Source organism: Eleutherodactylus coqui, chromosome 9 (assembly GCF_035609145.1).
Source record: "Eleutherodactylus coqui strain aEleCoq1 chromosome 9, aEleCoq1.hap1, whole genome shotgun sequence".
In the NCBI taxonomy this organism is placed as follows: domain Eukaryota; kingdom Metazoa; phylum Chordata; class Amphibia; order Anura; family Eleutherodactylidae; genus Eleutherodactylus; species Eleutherodactylus coqui.
Genome location: NC_089845.1, coordinates 23963223 through 23986738, shown reverse-complemented (window position 1 = coordinate 23986738; position 23516 = coordinate 23963223). Strand labels below are relative to the sequence as shown.

Below are 23516 nucleotides of genomic sequence, written 5' to 3'. Positions count from 1 at the left end.
GGATTGTTAGTAAATAGGCTACATTTATGAGTTTGAAGTGTAATGTTTTCATACATAATTATCATTTGCGTTTGCATGCCATTCACTTAACTATATACACATTAATTACCTTTTTTATTTAACTACAAATACTAAAAAAAATGAATACATTAAACAATTATGAGAGTTAAAGTGATTAAAAAACAAATATATGGTATGTATTAAACAGCTACGTTACTACTAGTATTAAAGACATTCAACATGAACAGCAGAGAATGAAGTTTAGAGAATTTGACTGTCATTAAATTCCCATTATGCTGACTGTGTTCTTGATGAGTTCGCCAGTAATGAGGTGCCAGTAACTGTGGGGCAGGTAATGAGACTGTTCTGTTGATATATTAATATTTTAAAGGGACATTTCCATCATAAAAGGTTATTTTTAATATTAGAATCTTTAGCTGTTTTCTTCCATTTCAGCAATACAATACCATTAAAACTTAAAGTACAAGTTATTGTCCTCTAGTAGTAATCACTGAAAGATGAAAGTGCTGCATGGGGGACATCGGTTTACAACTCTGCTGCACAGTGAATGGTTCATCTGCAAGATCATCTCATTAGAATAATAGGTGGAGGATTGGAAGGACTAAAAAGATGACAGCTTTATTGCTCCCTTAATAGAGATCATAGAACTGCTGGAACATCTGGATTAAGGTTCAGTTTAAATCATTTTAGGCTAGTTTCACATGAGCGTTTTATCGTGGCGATTTTGCCGCTATAAAACATTGGCTGAAAATCGTGACCATCTGAAGCATTGGATTCCAATGCATTCATTCAGATGGGCGATTTTCCAGTGTGCAAAATCAGCAGGATGAAAAAGCACATACGGTGCGCATTCTTGCTAGCCACTTTCAAGCCGGACAGAAAAGATTGGTCTTGTCCTATCTTTTGTTGGAATACCCCAGCATTTCCCACAGACTCCTATGGGAGCCGGTGAGAACCATCCAGAAAGATATGGGGGAGGGAGTTTAGCAGCATCTCGCATTGCTAAATCCCCACCCTCCTTCCTTGCCAGAAGCTCCCATAGGCTGGGGAGGGAGGTAAGGGTGTTTAACACGACCAGCTAAGCTAAGCTCCTGCCTGTCCCACCCCATCCCGCCCTCTCCCCTTGCTGTCAGCTGGCAAGACACAGAGAGGGGGAGTGAGTTTAGCACACTAGCTCTGCTAAGCTCCTACCCACATCCTTTTCCGGCAGCTGGCAAGGGGTGGAGAGGGGAAGAGGGAGTTTAATGCAGCTAAACTTTCTCACCTCGTCTGGCGGTATTCCGGGCTGTGGCATATGCACGCCGCAACTGGCTATCTGAATGGGCAAGAAAGTGGGAGATGACGCTGCGACTTGGCCTTTTACTCAGGAGATTTTCGACTGTGATTTGGGCGGCTAAAAATCACAGCGCCCGTGTAAAAGAGCCCTTATTGTTCTTTTGATAGAGAACCTAGAACTGCTGGAACATCTGTATTAAGACTCATTTCACATCATTTTTAGAACTTATATTAGGGTCCTTTTATATGGAGCAATTAATCATTGCAATAAGGGAAATAGTCATTTGCTTTCAAACGATGTCTGTTTACATGCACAGATACGTTTACATTTTTTGACAGACATCAAATTATGAATTTTATGCTTGCAAATGATAAGCAAACAAATTATAATTAGCGTTCATTGTTCAATTGTCAGCCATGTCTACACAGAATGATTATTTTTGATTTTTGCATACTTCAATACTTATTTGAAACATAATTGTTCCATGTAAAAGGACCCTTAGCAATATATATAGGGTAGTTCTTCCAACGTTTACCTGGGATGGAAGGCTGCAATATATCCCACTGCATAGGCATACAGTGGGGTACGTTGTAAGAAAAACTGTTATCACACAGTATACATGTTTACAATGGCAACAAAGTATACCAACATATACAAGCCCAAGTTAGCCTGAAAGGACAATCTTTTGCCTCTTTCTGGTGACTTTTGATGTTTCACATTTGTGTTTGATCTGAGCAGTGGGAAAACTGTGTTACAGCTCCATATCGAATGGATCACAGGCTCAGAACTATGGTCGGTTATTCTTCAGATTCTCACTGAATTAAAGGAGTCCGAACAATAATTGTTCAGTGCAAATACTTGCGCGATCAGAATGATAATTTGTTTGTTGTTCGGATCATGCAGGTATAAAAATCAAACAACGATGGTCCTGTGTAAACAGGCAGTCATACACCTACGAAAAACTGCCTGTTTACAGTGAAGGGAAGCAGGCAAGCTGGAATGATTCCTCACCTGCACATCTCCATTCACTGAGTGATGATTACTTTTGTGTAAAAGCACAGGAGCCATTATCCCTGGGATGGATGTAGGGCGCCTGTCAGTCATTCCATGTAAAAGGGCCCTAATACATCTGAAATATAAAACCTTACAACATTTAATAAACTCAATTCTGCTATATCACTGCTACATTTGAGAAGGCACAGACATGAGCATGGGCAGTGCAAATCCCCTACTCTTTAGCTCATATTCTGCTTCAAGCTAAAGTAACAGATTTGGGGGCCTGGCTGTATGACACTATGTGTCAGGTAAACCCTCACTACACCTGCAAGAAAAGAGGAGGCTAATAATCTATGAAGGGCTCCATTGAGCAGTATGGTTCATGTGATAATGTTAGTGAAGACCAGGATGTATGTGATGGGGTCAATATTATAACATTTGGAGGGGACTTAGGACAGAAGTTAACGTCTCAGCAGAATAAAGACTCCATGCAGCGGAGAATGCGATGATCTTAAGGGAGGTCAAACACTGAGACCTCCAGCAGACGAGCGTGTAATGTAATTGCGCACAGAATGGGGCCTGATCATGGAGTCTTCTCGCGAGCGTTTCTGCATGGGCGACAGACCACCAGATTTGAATTGGCTTAGCAGACTGATTAGTCGCCTGTGTAATTAACATTGCAAAATCGCGCAGTTACTCCTATTGAGCCTTAGGTGCACAAATGAGCACAAAAGTTAAGCATGTCACATATTCTTTTTGCCCAACAAAAATGTGGGCAGAAGAATGCTACATGTGAGGGAACCCGTTAAAACCTATCGGTTTTGATGGTTGTGATTTCCATACTCGTTTTTCTGCACATAAGACTGTGCAGAAAATACAATACCTGAAGGTCTGCAAAGCAGACTCGGTCGCCATAGGCACGATCGCCATAAGGCAGGCACAATCGCCACCGACACAATCGCCGTAGGGCAGGCGCAATGGCCTTAAGCCCTGAAGATATGTAGTCATATCAGCCTGCCAGGAACAAGCTGCTCCTCCACACATTATTGTCTGGCTGACTACATATCTTCAGGGCTTAAGGCCATTGCGCCTGCCCTACGGCGATTGTGCCGGTGGCGATTGTGCCTGCCTTATGGCGATCGTGCCTATGGCGACCGTGTCTGCTTTGCAGACCTTCAGGTATTGTATTTTTGGCTTTCAGTGAATGTGTTTTTTTTTTCTTTTTCCTCACCTCTGTGATTTTATGTAATTTATTGTGAGTTAGCATAGGTACTGACGGAAGCGGTGTGACCTCGACGCGGTCCGTCAGCCTATGCGTTTTGGCCAAAATGCAGTACCAACACCCGCATTTTATTAGTATGCATTAGTATTTTTGTATGTAGTTTGCTAGTTGGTGGGGGAGCCCAAGATGTCAGCCAGTGTGGCCCACCTTAGAGATACAGGGCAACCCGCTGTCATATCAGCCAGGGTTGATATCCTGTATGGTGGGTCACCACCCATCTATGGCTGACATCTTTGGTATCGTTCACATGTGCAGGCTATTAGTATATGCAGTCACTCCTCCCCATTCTGGGCTGGGTTGAGTGAGTGACTGCATATTAGCCTGCCAGGAACAAGCTGCTCCTCCACACATTATTGTCTGGCTGACTACATATCTTCAGGGCTTAAGGCCATTGCGCCTGCCCTACGGCGATTGTGCCGGTGGCGATTGTGCCTGCCTTATGGCGATCGTGCCTATGGCGACCGTGTCTGCTTTGCAGACCTTCAGGTATTGTATTTTTGGCTTTCAGTGAATGTGTTTTTTTTTTTCTTTTTCCTCACCTCTGTGATTTTAAGACTGTGCAGAAAATCGCTTGTCCGAAGCAACCGGAAGAGTTACATTATAGCTGCAGCAGGGTCACCAACAGCAGAGGTTCATTCAGAAAAGTGCAGATCTTACAGAAGGTTACATAGCAGCCAGGTTGTTCGTTAAATCAAATTGCACATGAAAGGTATGGGGTCAGAGGTCAGATCTATTAGGGAAAATTTCCAATGCAAATCTGTCAAATATCCACAGAACAAATCTGCAATAAATCATGTGGCATTTGGTGTGGACTTTGTGTGGGTTTGACATTTTGGACTTATGCAAATAAGCACTTTTTTGGTGCTCTCTTTAAGGAGAGATGATACCCCTCTTGACCCACATTACGGGCTTCTCACTAGCTAAGCCAGAAGGCTACTACACATTAAGGAGGGGTAAAACCCTGAAACAGTTGTCTGTATATGGTTTTCTGGCTTGGTTTCATATTCCCAATCATTGTTATAAAGACCTGTAATAAAAGGTCTAAAATTGATTTGAAGAAATGCTGCCATCCAATAGGTGGCGCTGCAGAGGTATTGTTTCATCATCACCCCCCAGGTTTCTCCACGCACTTTTTGGGTGCTCTCTTTAAGGAGAGAAGATACCCCGCTTGACCCCCATTTTGGACTGTCCTGCACAAGTTAAAAGAAAAAAAAACAGTTTGAAATCCCCACTTCCACAGCTTGGAGGGAATCTGCATGTAACCCGCCGCAAAAGCTGCAGCACTAGGATTTGAGTAGAGATTTATTCATCCCTAAGGGTTTATTTACACGAGCGGTGTTTTCATGGACGGCTGATATATGCTTCCATCTGAAGAGTCCCCCCTTCTCTTCCCCTCACCAGCTCTCTGCCTCTCTCCTCCACTCTGGCATTTGCAATGGGAGGGGGCGGGACAGGGTGGAGCTAAGCTCTTCTCTGTCCTGCCCACTCCCATTGCAAACTGCTCGGAGGGGAGGAGAAAGGCAGAAAGCTGGTGAGGGGGAGGGAAGGGGGAGACAGCTCAGATGGAAGCGTATATTGGCCGGCCGTCAAAACCCCGGCCGATATACGCTCATGTGAATAAGCCCTAAGATTGATTTCACAACACTGAGATTCTTGTGCGAGATTTTTGCTTTCCGAGATAGGAACCCCTTTTGAATGGGTTCATACACATAAGTGATTTTTTCCGGCAAAAAAATTGTGGCATGTACTATTGTTGGGCATGCCCATGCATCACCCATTTTCAATAGTGCCGGTGGCAGCTTTATACCACGTGCTAGGTATACGCAAGTGCGATGCAAGGTTTCCCATTGAAAACAATCGGAAACACTCCACAATCCTCCACCATGGGTATCAGCCTTGCCAGAGGATCGCTCCTCTCCCGAAGTGATGTGAGACGATTGGTACAAAAATACCTTGTATCGAAGGCAAAAATCACATGTTGGTGAGCGTGAAACTCAGCCTGATATCGCACTCCCCTGTGAGAAATTAGCCCCTAATGGTATGTTTACACATAATGGAAATGCTGCAAATTTTCCATATCAGAAATCATTGGCAGATTTTGACAAGAAGGCTGCTGTGTATCCACAGCTGATTTGAGCAGCCACAGCACTCTCCTTCACCTCAGAGGTCTTTGCACTGTCGGTGCATCCCAGCACCTGGTGGCATCTAATGAATGCACCGCCACTGGTCAGGTGATGGTACTTCCACATCACCTGGCCAGCAGCGCTGCACTCACTAGAGGCCACCGAGGTGCGCTGACAGCACAAAGACCTCTGAAGTGACGGAGAGTGCTGTGGTTGCTTAAAATTTACTGGTCGGGGAAGTTGTTTGCACCTGAGTGTATAATAATATTTTGTGGATTGGTAAAGTGTGGCTTGCTGATTGGAGCTGCAGCTTGTTCAATGGTTGAGCAGAACATTTTACTGACTCTTTTGCCTGGTAAGAGTCACCTGGTGCTCAGTCATTTCCCATTAAAGTCTATTAATTGGACATTGTGCCCTCTGATGTGGTGGTTACTGCTTGGTGATGTCATTGAATATGACAGGAGTACTAGACCGGCGGTTTTACTGTCAGCCGCTTGTTGTCTGATAATGTTGTCTTGGATTTAGTGCTGGTATAGCAGGATTATCCTATCTTTAGATCCTTAGGCCTCATGTTCATAGGCGGGTAGGATTCCGCGGGCCGGAGTCTGCAACGGAATCCCACCTGCCTGCAGCAAGAGGACACCGCTTACCTGTCCGGATCCTCTGCGTGGCTATGCGGGTCCCTCTATCTTCTCCAAAGCAGATGTGGGTGGGCGCACATATGCAGTGAAGTTTTTTTTATTTCTTAAACTCCTGCTTTCCTGCGGGATCCGCGGCAAGTCTGCAGTGTCAGCTACGGGTGTACCGCAGATCGGATGGCTTCCATTGACTTCAATGGAAGCCGTCCGTGCGGGACCCACAGAAAAATGGAGCACGCTGCAATTTTTCGTTTCCCGTGCGTGCAATCAGCAAATCGAAAAAAGTGACACCCGCGAGTATTTAATTACCTATGTATGCCCAATGATTGTCTGTGGGCTGGTTAAACTGTGGATCGCACGTGCGGGTGACACGCACGGATTCCTCAATTCAATCATGCTTGTGGGCATGATGCTTTAGTTTTAGATTCTTTAGGTTCTATAATTGAAACACTGTGGATCCAAAATCCATTCTGCAGTTTAAATTCCACGCGGGCTTTTTTTCACAGTGTGTGGATGAGATTTCATAAAAAGTTTGGGACTGTGTTAGCCAGTAGAGCAAATTTAGATTTTTCCCAGCTAGAGAATCCAGGTAATCTTGTAGATATGATAACTTTTAATGACTAACAAAAATACATGATGTTATTGCAAGCTTTTGGACCTCTTCACGGTCCTTCCTCAGGCATAATGAAACAGATTTGGATGGGACATATATAAATCGGAGACTAAATTGAGCTTCAAGATAAAATTTCAAATACAGACTTGATAAGGATCAGTACTAGAGATGAGCGAGCACCAAAATGCTCGGGTGCTCGTTACTCGGGACGAAATTATCGCGATGCTCGAGGGTTCGTTTCGAGTAACGAACCCCATTGAAGTCAATGGGCGACCTGAGCATTTTTGTATTTCGCCGATGCTCGCTAAGGTTTTCATGTGTGAAAATCTGGGCAATTCAAGAAAGTGATGGGAACGACACAGCAACGGATAGGGCAGGCGAGGGGCTACATGTTGGGCTGCATCTCAAGTTCACAGGTCCCACTATTAAGCCACAATAGCGGCAAGAGTGGGCCCCCCCCCCTCCCAACAACTTTTACTTCTGAAAAGCCCTCATTAGCAATGCATACCTTAGCTAAGCACCACACTACCTCCAACAAAGCACAATCACTGCCTGCATGACACTCCGCTGCCACTTCTCCTGGGTTACATGCTGCCCAACCCCCCCCCCCCACAGCACACACCAAAGTGTCCCTGCGCAGCCTTCAGCTGCCCTCATGCCACACCACCCTCATGTCTATTTATAAGTGCGTCTGCCATGAGGAGGTACCGCAGGCACACACTGCAGAGGGTTGGCACGGCTAGGCAGCGACCCTCTTTAAAAGGGGCGGGGCGATAGCCCACAATGCTGTACAGAAGCAATGAGAAATATAATTCTGTGCCACCACCATCAGGAGCTGCACACGTGGGCATTGCAATGGGGAACCTATGTGCCACACACTATTCATTCTGTCAAGGTGTCTGCATGCCCCAGTCAGACCACGGTTTTTAATTCATAGACACAGGCAGGTACAACTCCCTATTGTGAAGTCCCTGTGGACCGACAGCATGGGTGGGTGCCAGGAAGCCACCGGCGGTACATAAAAATATCCCATTGCATTGCCCAACACAGCTGAGGTAGTAATGTCGTGCTTAATACAGGTGGGCTTCGGCCCACACTGCATGCCGCAGTCAGACTGGGGTTCTTTACAAGTGGAAACAGATGCATTTATAATTCCCTGTGGACCCACAGCATGGGTGGCTCCCTGGAACCCACCGGCAGTACATAAATATATCCCATTGCATTGCCCAACACAGCTGAGGTAGTAATGTCGTGCTTAATACAGGTGGGCTTCGGCCCACACTGCATGCCCCAGTCAGACTGGGGTTCTTTAGAAGTGGAAACAGATGCATTTATAATTCCCTGTGGACCCACAGCATGGGTGGGTGCCAGGAAGCCACCGGCGGTACATAAAAATATCCCATTGCATTGCCCAACACAGCTGAGGTAGTAATGTCGTGCTTAATACAGGTGGGCTTCGGCCCCCACTGCATGCCCCAGTCAGACTGGGGTTCTTTAGAAGTGGAAACAGATGCATTTATAATTCCCTGTGGACCCACAGCATGGGTGGGTTCCAGGAAGCCACCGGCGGTACATAAAAATATCCCATTGCATTGCCCAACACAGCTGAGGTAGTAATGTCGTGCTTAATACAGGTGGGCTTCGGCCCACACTGCATGCCCCAGTCTGACTGGTAATATGTACCTTAACAGTAACCTCGTTGGTGGTTAATAATTCTGTCCCTGTAGTATTACTGCAGGGCGCAATGCTCTGCACGGCCGATTTGGAAAAAAAAAAATGTGCAACACTACTAACTGCAGCCTCCACACTACTGCACACTGTTAGATGTGGCCCTAAGAAGGATCGTTGGGGTTCTTGAAGCCTACACTAACTCCTAACACTCTCCCTCCCTAACCACCACTTCTGTCCCTGTAGTATTACTGCAGGGCGCAATGCTCTGCACGGCCGATTTGGAAAAAAAAAAAATGTGCACCACTGCAAAAGGCAGCCTCCACAGTACTGCACACTGTTATATGTGGCCCTAAGAAGGACCGTTGGGGTTCTTGAAGCCTACACTAACTCCTAACGCTCTCCCTACAGCAGCTCTGGCACCAGCAGCACTGTCCCTCAGCTATCTCACAAGGCATCTGAGGCGAGCCGCGGGAGGGGCCGGCTTTTATACTCCGGTGACATCTGATCTCCCCAGCCACTCACAGCAGGGGGGTGGTATAGGGCTGGAACATCACAGGGGGAAGTTATAATTCCTTCCAATTGGCCAGAAAAGCACGCTAACGTCTCAGACAGGAAACTGAAAGTAACCCGAACATCGCGTGGTACTCGTTACGAGTAACGAGCATCCCGAACACGCTAATATTCGCCCGAGCATCAAGCTCGGACGAGTACGTTCGCTCATCTCTAATCAGTACAATAAGTTGTAAATTGTCAGTAAGCTGTTTGGTGGAATATCCACTTTAGGACCTATGTGTTCAACTTGTGTTACAGTTACACAAGCGCTACACTGCTTTTGGGGTGCGTGTGGCACAGTGTTCGATCATGAGTTTGGGGACAATTTGATGTGCATTATTTGATAAGGGGTAACATAGCTTAGAAACACTGCTCTAGGCTACTTTTACATTCAGGGCTCATTCACACAAGAGAATTTGCGCAGCTAAGTTAGCCGTGCAAGGAAATTGTTACTATTAGAACTAATGGTTTCCTATGGAAACATTCAGATGAAGGAATATTAGGCACGCACAAAAAATTGCACCTAAAAAAATGGGACATCAGCAACTGAAATTCAGCAACTAAAATTCCCTGCTGCGTGAAAATATAGGTCTTCACCTATCTTAGGTGCACAAAATGCAGGAGTGTCCATAGACTCTTATGGGAGATGGAAAAAAGGGAGGGGGAAGAAAGTTTAGCTGAGTTCAATACTTAGAAAAGAAGACAGGTGCCTCTATTTTAGGGCCCCCACACACTTGCGTTTGGTTTTTTGTTAACGCGATTGTCAATGGGACTTTCTAATGTAAAGAATGCAACGCAACTGTGTTTTTGGTGCATTGCGTTGCGTTTTTAACATTAGAAAGTCCCATTGACAAACACATTAACAAAAAACCAAACGCAAGTGTGTGCGAGACCATAGACATTAGAAGTCATTAGGAGGATTTCTACCGACCAAGGGAATTCCGAAAAGCAGCGCACTTTTTTTGCAACACGCAGCTCTACATGGTATGAACAGGCAATTTTTACGCTAATGAGGCTTGGGACTAGAATGAGGAAAATCGGCAATTCTCCCTATTTTTGTGCAGTTTGCCATGATTTTTTTTTACACAGAATTTTTGTGTAATTAGGTCCCTCGTATGAACGAGCCCTTAATCTGTAATAAATTTCTGCAACAAACTATTCACATGAGCCACTTTAACTGCTGTGAATTTTCTGTACGGAGAATCCGCATGGAAAATCCATTGCAAATCCCTCCCATGGGGGCATAGCCAACATTTTATTGCTAGATCTTTTTTATATGAAGGATTGTTTTGTGGGACAATTATGGTTTTTAATCCATTCTCACTACAGCCCTTTTTCATTTTATTGTTTTTATGTTTCCCCACCTTCAAAAAGTCAGAACAATCTTTATTTTTTTTTTGTGGCAAAATATTTTTTTGGTGACAAGTTGTATTTTGCAGTGGTACTATTTAGAATTCCATATAATGTATTGGAAAACTTTCAAAAATTTCTGAGCTGAGAAAAAAAAAATCATAATTTTTGGGTTATTTTGCTCTTATGGCGTTCACGATGCAGTAAATATGACAACTTATCCTTATTCTGTAGGTCAATACAATTATAGCAATGCCAAATATCTATATCTATATATATATATATATATATATATATATATATATACACTTTCACCTTTTTATGTAGTACTGCATAAAAAACAAAATACCTTTAAAAAAAATCTGTCACAGTCTGTAGATTCTCAGAACTTTATTATTTTTTCATTGATAGGTTTGTGTGATAGCTCATTTTTTTGCAGTTTTTATTGATAACATTTTGGGGTACATATGACTTTTGAGCGTTTTTTATTCAATTTTTTTCTTGTAGATGTGGTGACCAAAATATTGCATTTCTAGTGTTGCATTCCTAGTCCTCTAATGAGACTTAAGCTTGCTATAATTTGACTGCTTATACAATAAACTACAATACTTCAATATTAGGGCGCCCACCCACTGGCGTTTTTTTTTCCTTTGCGTTTTGCGTTTTTTCTCAAGAGCAATTAGTTTTGAATGTGTTCCTGTCCACTGGCGTTTTTTTTTCTCGGTCCGTTGCATTTTTTAACATAGGAACTGTCAGTTGCATATGTGTCCTTATTTTTCTCGTAATGCACCCATGAATGTCAATGGAAATGGCGCGAAAAAGCAGCGAAAACGCCGCAAAAAACGCCACGAAAAATGCGCGGAAAACGCGCCAAAAACGCGCCGAAAACGCTGCGTTTTTCACGCACGGAAATCGCAAACGCCAGTGGGTGGGCGCCCTTAGGGTGACTACCCACTAGCGGTTTTTTTCTGCTGTGAATTTGCTCCTATTTTTTCTTCCAATTGTCAATGGGACTTTCTAATGCTAAAAACGCAAAGTTCCACTGCGTTGCGGTTTTAACATTAGGAAGTCCCATTGACAATTGGAAGAAAAAATAGGAGCAAATTCGCAGCAGAAAAAAAAACGCTAGTGGGTAGTCACCCTTAGTGCGCGATCTCATCCCAGGTCCTCAGGGAAGCCCTGAACCCTGCCCTCTCTGTCTCCCCACTATAGGGAACTCCCTATAGCCGGGCTAAAGGATGTCCCAACTACTTACAGCAGTACATTTAAAATGTTTTAAATGTCCCGCTGTACATTGCTGTTAGTCCCCATGGGGATTAAGGGAATCATCTGGGCTTCTGCTCATCTCCATGGGGGCAAACAAGAGTTTACAGTGGGATATTTAGGGCTCAGGTAGCAGACGGCCGTACCTGCAGACGGACGTCTCTCTGCAGCGCCGGAGGAAAGAACATGTGACCGGCTTTATTGCTGGTCATGTGTTCTTTCATCAGCGCTGCAGAGAGACGTCCGCCTTCAGGTACAGCCATCTTCTTTCTGCAGTAATGGCTCAGTCACACAGGCGCATCGGCGCCGGTGTACGGGTGTCGATGCGCCCGTGTGACTGAGCTCTTAAAATGTGCTTCTGGGCAGCAGGCTTAAATTTCCCACTGTCCACGGCTGGGAATCCCTTCCGTCAGAAGAAATCCTCCTAATGACTTGTCATCTTCTTTTCTGGCACAGGAGTTTCCATAGACTCCTCCTCCCATAGGACTCCATGGAAACTCCTGCGCAGCGCACAACAAAGATAGGTCAGGTACTATATTTTCTCACAGCATGGACCTTAGTTGTGGGCATTGTAGCCACACATGTCCTATCTTTGATGGGTCCGAGTATTTAGCATGTGTAAAATTCCTTCATGTGAAAACTTCTATAGGAAACCATTGGTTCTTTTACAAGCACTCTTTTCACACACCTATTATGCGTTAAAAGCACATTCGTATGAAAGGGGCCTTACAGTATATGGCAATTCAGTGAGCAATCTATTGAGACCTGCCACATGCATATATCAATAGGCAAAAATACATGACAGTTCTAAGGGCTTTCAGAAGGCGCCTTACTGCCATGACATGTGGATGTCACCCTGCAACTGGGCACTTAAAGAGTTAACAGCTGCAATTGTTCTTAGGGCTTATTCACACAAGGGTATATTGGACCCCGTTTTCACATCCGACCGATATACTCTACCATCTGAAGCATTGGATTCCATGGGCATATGCCTGCACCGTAAAAGCACCTATCTCTCTGCATATTGCTCAGCAAAGGCCCCCATATGTGTGGATAAACACAAAGGGATGCATGAAACACTACGCAAAACAACGGAGAAAAGAATACATTTGTACCTCATCAGGCTAAATAGCATTTTAATCTATGGAAGGGGGTATCATGCACACGTGTAAACTGGCCCTGTGTGCGCAAAAAGTAGAGTAATATGCTCAGACACACTCGCAAATCAACCCCATCAATCTCTTTCATGCGTAGATGTGTTGTGCTGAGGTGTGTTTTTATGTATACTCTCATGTGAAGCTGCCCTTAGGCCAAGGTCAGTTGAGCGGGTTTTTTTTTTTGCACACCTGTAGGCACGCAGAAAAAGCACCGCTTGCATGTCCACCTTCTAGGTGTCCCCACACCCCTTTTGAGTGCTTTCCTTGAGCAGAGACTATACCATTCCCTGACCCACTCACTCCCTACGTGTCTCCACACACTTTTTGGGTGCTCTCCTTAAGGAGACACAACACTCTTCCTGACCCACATCTCAGGCCCCTCACAAGCTAAGCCAGAAACCTACTGCACATTGATGAAAACACCCTGAAGCTGTATGTTTATGGTTTTCTGGCTTGGTTTCTTATTCATAATCATTGTTAAGACTTCTTAGAAAATCACGTTGATTTGAAGGAATGCTGCCATCCCACAGGTGGTGCTGCAGAGGTATTTATTCATCTTCCTTATTTGCATAAGTTACCAAGAGGAGCTAGCATGGCCTTATAAGTCTCCCCACTCATCTTCTATGTGTCCACACCCATTTTGGGTGCTCTCCTTGGGGAGAAACTATACCATCCCCTGATCCACTCTCCCCCAGGTGTCTCAACACAGTTTTTGGGTGCTTTCCGTAAGGAGACTCGACAGCTCTCCTGACCCACAGAAGAGCATGTGACATTATGGGAACTGAACAAAACTAACGCAAATATGAGTAAAACTTTATCTTTTGTATATACAGAAATAGGAATTGTAGCGTACCAAATAAAGAACAGCTTCAACTAGGATTCTAGAGTAAGGCAATGACCCTCAATAGTGACACCAAAAACATTCTATAACTTGTCAATGCATTGAGGATGATGCTGTCATAGTCAAAGTGTATTGATATGCGAACTAGAAGATATTAATGACTACCTTCTAGTGTTGTGTGTGCTTTTTAACTACCAAGCCAGAAACGTACTTGTTTAAACCAAACTGTTCATATTGATCATGCAGTGCAATTACAGATAGCCTATTACAGAGCAAGAGGAGCTGAGCAGATTGACATATAGTGTTGTTGAAAAAATCCTAGTACAACTACATCCAATGTTTGACAGCTAGAGATGAGCGAGTACCAAAATGCTCGGGTGCTCGTTACTCGAACCAAGCTTTTTGTTATGCTTGAAAGCACGTCTCGAGTAACGAACCCAATTGAATTCAATGGGAGACTTGAGCATTTTTCAATGCTCCGTGGCTGCTGCCAGTGGCTCCATTGAGGCAATGGTCTGCCGGCAGCCCTGAATTGTTTTTCATGAAAGGGCTTTATATATAAGCCCTTCCCTGAAAAAACAGTAAAAGTAGTGTAAAAAACAAGCAAACAAAAATTCTCACCTCCCTTCAGCTGCCGGGGCTCAGCCGCGTCTTCACTGCACTGTCCTTGGCTCTGTAGTGCTGATCTATCAGCAGCCGGGGATTTGAAATCCCCGCCTGCTGAAAGAGCTGATTGTGAATGGCTGAGGCGCTCAGCCAACCACAGGTAGCTCTCGCCTGTCATTCATTATTTTTTAAATTAGTATATTTATGCTAAAATGAAGTATAAAAATGTGACTTCTCTTTTTTGTTTTGGATATTTTGATATATAAAAAGTATGATTTTGGATTACAGGGCGCACATAGTGACGGGTTTGGTTGGCGTCGGCTTTGGGTTATTTTCTTTCTTATGTATATATTGTTGTTTTATTCTTTAAACAGTTTTTTTACTTATTTATGTAATTATTCTTTTTAGTATACTTTTAACTATATTTCCCCCATGACATCATATAAGACCTTCAGGGGACATTCACATGTTTGTTTGTTTTTTATTTGACATTTTTCTACTGTAGCTGGGGCATCCATAGGAGCCGCATTCATGGGAGCCCCAGTTACAGGGAGAAACATCCCCTGTACTGACATTAGTGGCTGGCAGAGCTGAGCACAGTCTGGTGATACCTTGCAGCTCTGCTGTAGCAGGGAATCCTAGCTGTCACGTAACCCCAGGGCTCCCGTAGTAGAAGAAACACTTATAGTTTCCTTTTTTTAGTACATATCGCTGCGCTCACTGAGCGCTGAGTACTAAAGAAAGGAGGAGACAGAAAGGCTTAAAACCCACTTCTCCCTCCTCCTCCGGGTTATCAGCTGTATCTAACAGCTGACAACCTGTTCTGCTTCTAATTGATTGCAGAACAGGAGGTTTTTAATCCCCTCTATAATTTTACATACGGCTGGGCTTTAAGCCCGGGACTAAGTGCTGTAAATTTAAAGTACTTGGTTCTTAATGGGTTAAATAAATAAATAAAAAACAAGCTATACTTGAACTTTTCTAATAAAACTATGTGTCAATCCGTTCAACTTCTCCTGCTCTTTAACATACTGCCTGCAAATTGCACTGTATTTCAATAGACAGGGTTGATTTAACATTTGCAAATACAACTTTCCGAATATGGAAAGGCAAGAGATAAATAATGTAGCAATGTTTATAATCACTTGATGTAGTAACAATAGTAATTGGAATGATTTCATGTCATATGAGAATGAATGGGAGATGAACAAAATATAAAAGACAGAAACTTTCCCTGAAAAATTGAATAGAAAAGCATTCTTTCAATGTTGTAATTGTGCCGTAGCAGTACAAAGATTTAGATTTTACACAAAGGGAAAATATATGATTAGTCTAAAGTTTAAGGACAAATCTATCAAAATACAAGTAGAAACAGTGCAAAACGCTTTAATAATAACCATAATGTACAACGCAAGAAAAATATGTTAGTTGTATTGCTTTGAATAACACCTACTCAAATATATTTCAGGACATACTGAGCTTTCACTGAGCTTTTTTTTTGAGGAACTATATTGCTTCTGACTACTAAATAAATAATTTTAAAGGGCTTTTCCAAATAAAAATCATTGGGGTTGTGGGAGGACAAACCATAAGCTAATCCCCCTTATATATACATATATCCTGCACTCTTACCACACCTCCGCCTTCTGCCTCTCTGGTCTATTGTTTTCTTCAGCGGCAGTGATCACGTGGGTTGTTTCTCCACATGACTGCTGCATCCAATAGGAGGCTGGACAGGGATGTCATCGATGACATCAGTAAACCTATATTAGAAGCCCACGTGACAGGTTTACAGGACATCACCAGATCTTCTTGCCTGATGATGGCACCTTTCAGATGCCATGCCGAACTGCCTAAGCATCTGTCCGGTGCCACGGTGAGTATATTAATTTTATATAGTTAAATAAAAGAAATAAAGTTTATATAGTTTATAGTTATATAAACTAGTACAACATCTTTAATGACCAATCATACGATCAACCACCTGAGAGGATGTCTAGATTATATTAGATGTGAGTTTAAAAACTGAAGTTTCACAGTTCCTTATCTTGTTCTCTAACATCATTTCCTGAATTTATGAATGATATAAAGGATGGGATTAACTGATGTATAACTGATGGCACAACCAATTATGAAATGCATGCTGTCTACAATAGTTCATCTCTATGGTAAATCATAAAATTAGATTCTGGGTATTTTACTTTAAAAAATGACTGATTTATTCATGTCACTGAGTTGGTCCTCAGTAATATTTGCTATGCTGATAAATGATTTACTAGTATAAATAAATAATTTTAGGTGATAAGAAACGTGGTCTCTGGTGTTTGCAGGAAATGATAATTAGTAAGAGACAGTAATCCCATGTTCTATTTCTCTATGGATCCCAAGCAGTGTGCCAGAGATGGCAGCAGCAGTCTGCAGTTATATTTTCAAATACCACATTAACATTTCCTTAAAAATATATAAAGGAAACCCTGTGTGTGATTTTATGTTTTTCTTTCTACTAAATTCATAGGATAGCCTTTAATAGAAGCTTAGTCTTGTCCCAGTTCAATTTGGAATAAGGCCGGGCTCACATAACCATATGCTCATTGCATATTAACCATGCAGTTCTTGTATGTAAAGGCTGGTTTACACGGGCCCATGATCGCTCAAAGATCGCTCAAACGACAGCTTAAAGGGGTTGTCTCGCGCCGAAACAGGTTTTTTTTTTCAATAGGCCCCCCGTTCGGCGCAAGACAAACCCAAAGGATGGGTTAAAAAAAAAATCTATATTACTTACCCGAATCCCCGCTCTGCGATGACTTCTTTCTTCCTTCTCCAAGATGGCCGCCGGGATCTTCACCCACGATGCACCGCGGGTCTTCTCCCATGGTGCACCATGGGCTCTGTGCGGTCCAATGCCGATTCCAGCCTCCTGATTGGCTGGAATCAGCACACGTGACGGGGCGGAGCTACGATGACGACGCGGGACCAGCTCTCCGGCACGAGCGGCCCCATTCACCAGGCAGAAGACCGGACTGCGCAAGCGCGTCTAAAAACGCCAGAAGACAGCGAATTTAGATGGATCCATGGCGACGGGGACGCTAGCAACGGAACAGGTAAGTGAATAACTTCTGTTTGGCTCATATTTAATGCACGATGTACATTACAAAGTGCATTAATATGGCCATACAGAAGTGTATAACCCCACTTGCTGCCGCGAGACAACCCCTTTAAGTAACAGCTTTGAGTGATCATTTTGCATAAACTATTAACCCCTTAGTGACCAAGCCTGTTTGCGCCTTAACCCTTTCCAATCCACTGTCTGACCTGTTAAGACATTATGATTTAAAGCTGTACAGCTCCAATGGTGGAAGACGTCCGTCGGGGTTCTCTTACTGTATATTGCCAGCCTCTCTGCTGTCGGAGCCTATCCAACATGTCACCTCATGCAGTACTGGCTTTAGCTAGCATATAGCGCCGTTGTATAATGGAAGAAAAAGAGTAAGCCCCCTAGGAAAACCAGAATATAAATTGGATTGGAAAGGGTTAATGACCAGGCCAAATTTTGCAAATCTGACACATGTCACTTTAACATGGAAAAACACCAGAAAGGTTTTGCATATCCAAGCGATTCTGCCATTTTTTTTTCACCACATATTGTACTTCATTTAGGCAGAAAAAAGAGACCGATAGAATTTGTGTTTATTTATTAAAATCGCCAAAATTGGGAAAATTTTGAAAAAATCGTCATTTTTTCACATTTCCAACTGCAATATCTTAAATATGTGCAAACATAATATAGAAATTTTTGCTAAGATTTATATTTCCACCCGTTTACTTTATTTTGGGCGCACATTGGAAAAACTTTCGTTTTTTTTAACCATTTAGGAGACGTACAAATTTAACATTACTTTTTAGCATTTTGAGGAACACTTTGTTTTCCTATACCAAGCCAAGATTGGAAAGGCTCATGAGTGTCAGAATAATAGATACCCCCCCCCCAAATGACCCCATTTTAAAAACTACACCCCTTAGTGTATTCACTGAGGGGTGTCATGAGTATTTTGACCCCACAGTTTTTTTTCAGGAATTAATTCAATTTAGAGGAGAAAAAGTAAAATTTCATATTTTTGCAAATATGTCATTTTAAAGACATATTTTTTTTCCTATAGTTTACATGAAAATCAGGATTTACACCCCAAAATGGATACCCCTATTTCTCCCGTGTTCAGAAATATACCCATTGTGGCCCTGTTGTTATATTTGAGTCCACAACGGGGCTCAAAATGAAAGGAGTAGTCAGTGTCTTTCAAAACAGAAATTTTGCTTGAAGTCCTTTTAGGCCCCATAGCACACATGTAGAGTTCTTGAGCACCCAAAACCATAGAAAACCCCCACAAATGACCCCATTTTGAAAACTAGACCCCTTAAGGAATTTATCTAGGGGTGTACTGCGGATTTTGACCACACAGTTTTTGAATGAATTCAAACCAAGCAAAAGGAAAAAATTGTGATTTTTGTTTTTTCAGCAATTCTGTCATTTTAAAAACAGCTTTTTTTGTACAGCACACATATGAATGAAGACTTGCACCCAAAAATGGATACCCATGTTTGTCCCATGTTCAGAGACATACCCATTGTGGCCCTAATCTTATGTATGGATACACAACGGAGCCCAAAATGAAAGGAGCGACCGGTGGCTTTCGGAACACAAATTTTGCTTGAAGTCCTTTTAGGCCCCATTGCCCACTTGTAGAGTTCTTGAGCGCCCAAAACTATGGAGAACCCCCACAAATGACCCCATTTTGAAAACTAGACTCTTAACGAATTTATCTAGGGGTGTACAGTGTATTTTGATTCCACAGTTTTTGAATAAATTCAAGCAAAGCAAAAGGGACACCGCTGAGGACTGGGGGTGAGTATTTTCACCTCCCCTCATGGATCCGATCCATGAGGGGAGGTGAAACTGACTTTTTTTTTAACTTTTTCGCGATCGCCGCTATCCATTGGATAACGACGATCGCGGTACCGGGGACCGCTGACATCTCCTGCCTCCCGGCTACCTACAGGAGTTGGGAGCCAGGAGATTTTAAATCTCCCGCGCCGCCGGGCCTTCTGCGCATGCGGCTGACGTAATGCCGCCTGGTGCGCATGCGCAGAAGACCGGCTTTGGGGCCCGGAGCGGCAGGAGAGCGGGGAGCAGCGTGCCTGACCTGGGTGAGTATTTTCAGCTGTTCTGATTGATCCGATCCATCAGGGCAGCTGAATCTTTAACTTTTTTTGTACTTTTATTTACTTTTTTGCGATCGGCGTTATCCATTGGATAGCGCCGATCGCAATGCCGGGGGCGGGGGGCCCCGCAGCCCGGGATGACAGCTCCATGCTGTCGGCTACCTGCGGGCACCGACAGCATGGAGCTGTCACGTCCACAGCCCGAGGGGCTTTATTCTCTGCAGGACATGTGTTTTTACGTCCTCAGAGAATAAAGCCCACTTCGGGAGGACGTAAAAAGGCTATGGCCCGGTCGTTAACGGGTTAAGTAGCTACTCAGCTACTTAAGTACCAATTAGATGTGCAAATGAAGCCTTTCCTGAATGCAGTTAATAGCCCTAGGGCTCTTATCTGCGCTCAGATCCTTTGTTCTCCACGAGGAAACAATGCTATCAGCACCCCCCGTGGAGAACTTCGGATAAAAGTGAATGACGATTTTTAGGTTAGCTTGAATTTAACGATCAGCTAACAGTGCCCGAAAAACGGATGATGGGCACACATTTACATGCACCAATTATCACTAAAACGATCGCCGATTAGCGATTTTTTTTAGCAATCATCGGCTGGTGTAAATGGGCCTTAACACGCAGTAGCAATCTCCCATACACTTGTGCCGCTCACACTAGCCAAACAAAATACACGTTAAAAAAAAAAGGGTATGTTCTATCATGGCACATATTACACGCACATACATACCAAGATAGTCTATGGGGATTGGTGGCACACAGCAAGTGCGCATTGTTAATGCCGGATATACGGTCGTGTGTACCTGGCCTAAAGCTGTGAAAAGCCTAGCAACATCTTCCTAAATGTTTTGCAAATACAGGAGTATAAGAATGAAAAGAAATACGTTGTACAAACAACATTGTTAATAGCAAACCAGTCCAGACTCTGGCTTAGGGCTTATGTCCATGGGCGTATGGATAAGACGCTGTTGGTATGAATCGCAACCCATATGCAATGGATTGTGTATGGACAGCGTTGCATATGCTGCCCTTCAAAAATAATAAAGCTCACGCTGTGTGATACACTGCGGAATAGAGCATGCTGCAATCTATTGCTCAAGTGTATTTACATGAAGTGTTTACACACTCATATGAAAGGATCAATGAAAGTCCATTTACGTTCATTGACTCCATTAACCACGTGTCATGTCGCCGTGCATCACTTGCATAATAGTCAATGAAAACACGCCATGGACATGAGCCCTTAGTAAGATGCATTTTTCATCTGCAGAGCTGTGTCTATGTGAAATCATGTGATCATATCTGGTGATAAAGATGCTTATTATCCTTTCTAGTTTGCCTAAAGACTCATCCAACATAGACCATGAATACAGTGTTCCTAAAAATCTGTGGCCCCCATGCCCCATGCTACATTGCTATATAAATCTGAGCTTTCATGGAGTCACAAGTAAGGTTTTTTGCCTTATAGATTCTTTTGTTGCTTGCTTCACTGTATGATTCATTATGGAAGTATAATTTCCAGGAGAGAATATGGTGCTTCAAAGAGCCCATTGACTAGTAGGTAAGTCTATGTCCTATCATATGGTTTTGTGCACAAAGCTTTGTCAAGTGTATGAGCTCCAATTCATCCTATAATAGTTTAGACAGGATCACATCTTTTTTGGTACATCCATCACATTTCAGAAATTGATTCCTGTCCCTTTATCATCATTATACCTTAGAACTTGATTCCTTCATCCAGCAGTAGCCTCACATTCAATGCACCTTAATGCACTCCATATCTTTGTATTAGCAGATACTTGCTGGGTGACTGGCTCATGCAGCCTTACTGTATATGTACCTGCCTGCTTAGTATAAAGTTGGCTAAGCCATTGTATCAAACAGATGCTGTTACCTCCTGTTACATCTTGCAATCAGGGCTCTTTTTCCTCTTGTTTGCATTAATTAGTTTGTTACTCTATAAGGTCTGATATTCTTTATATGTGCATCCTTTGAGTTTACATTATAAGCTAGGATGGTCAGGAATTGTATTTTATTTGAAAAAATATATATTACAATTTGTTTTTCTCTTTCTTGCCTTTTTTTATCTGCCTGTATGTAAACATACAAACACGTTTTCATTAAATGAATAATAACGATAATATTATTGTTAATTCTTATTATTTTTGTTGCGGTTTTCCGAGCAAAAGCTATTGATAACCCATCCATAAGATCACGGGCAATTACTTGATTGCCCTGCATATTGTAATTGCTGCAGACCATGCATGCATCATAGTGGACGGCAGCGGACATGTCCTAGCTGGCTTCACCCTCATTGACATCAACAAGAGCTGAAGCAGCTATGACACTTCTATGTCTGTCCCCAGCATCAAAGGTGGAAGTGCTGAAAGTGTAATAACCCCCATTATTTTTCAATATGCACTTCTGCTCCCATGATGCACTTCTGGCCTGCTACACTGATAGTGGGCAGGTCAATCAGGTGATCACTGGGGATCCTGAGCGACAGATCCCCAGCGATTGACTATGAATGACCTATCCTTCATGATAGGTCATCAATATATTTTATCTAGAAAAGCCCTTTAAGGAAAATTGCCTGATGGGCAAAGGCTACTTGATGAATAGAAGAACATTACATTTTATTTACATAAGTACACAAAAATCATCCTGCCTCGTGGCATTTTCCTGCTTAATTTGCTCGAATTGACATTTTCCATTCCACAAATAAATTTGTGAAGATGGTTATTTAATGAGATCAATCATCAGCAGCAACAAAACAACAATAATGTTTCCTTTGACGCACCTGGTAATCAGTAAGAGTGGAACCTCTAAATAATAGGCGCCGGGGTGTAGAAGTATGAAAGTAACATAGGTCATTGTAGCAGAGGTTACATGTACACCATTTAGAGATTAAATACAAATAAAAGCCTGTGGATTGAAAGTATAGCACTGACAATCAGAGTGAATCAAAGTGTGACCTGAGGGAAATTCCGCCTTTCTGTACACACTCTGTGTGAATGCATAAATAAGTTGTTCCTTTGAAGCACATCATTTTTAAAAGATATTATGGTCACAGAATAGGATTTTGGCGATTAGAGCAATTGATAATAGTGCAATGAAGAATACACAGTAAACAAGTATGATTATGAAATAGCTTACTAATTTCCGTAGCTATGATGCTTAGATTATGCCACTGGGATATTTCACGGTCCAAAGGTTTCGCTGTATAAATTGATCCATTTCCTGAGTGTATATTAAAAATTCTGTCAAGGTCAGTGTGTCGATCCAGAGAGAACCTAGCAAGAAAAACATGTTGAAAAATATATTTTACTTTTACTTTAATTGGTCTTTAAGTATTCATAGATATGGCTGGCTTACTATGAGATGTTATTTAAGAAAAAAATTACTTCTAGTATTCAATATATATTTAGATCTAAAACAGAAGCATAACAGATGTGATTACAGAGAGGGAACCTATAGCTATTAAATATTGACTTTTAGCTTGACGTTTGGTATGATGATAAAAAGCTTCACCTTGCAGGAAGCTATCGGATATACTGGCTTATACTTGAAATAATCTGTTGGTATTCACATTTATTTTTAAATATTACTTAGCATATTTTAATGTTACCTTAAAGCAAATCAGTCACTGTAATGCGCTGCCATATTCAAGGGCAATATAAGATACTATTAGTTGAAACAGCAAACGATATTGTGCTGCCTGGTTAATAGCATCTAATGCAGAATGTATTGGACTGACAGTTATGTCTATAATATTAATGCATACAAACAGAGTCAATTATGAGAGGCTGGGGCCAAGATGGAGAGGCTGAGGTAGCATTCCCTCATGAATTTGCATGAATCAGCTTTATGCTTTGTTAAAGGGGTTGTTATATTTTTATGGCAAA

At 42.6% G+C, this 23516-nt stretch overlaps 1 protein-coding gene across 1 annotated transcript in view; it reads right to left on the bottom strand.

The window, feature by feature from the left end:
• LOC136578963 (cadherin-10) overlaps positions 1 to 23516 on the bottom strand; it is a 356335-nt gene that overhangs the window by 109238 nt on the left and 223581 nt on the right. The window contains exon 7 of the mRNA XM_066579189.1: positions 22768 to 22904. Within this exon, the coding sequence (XP_066435286.1) occupies positions 22768 to 22904 (137 nt within the window). The remainder of the gene's footprint in view (positions 1 to 22767; positions 22905 to 23516) is intronic.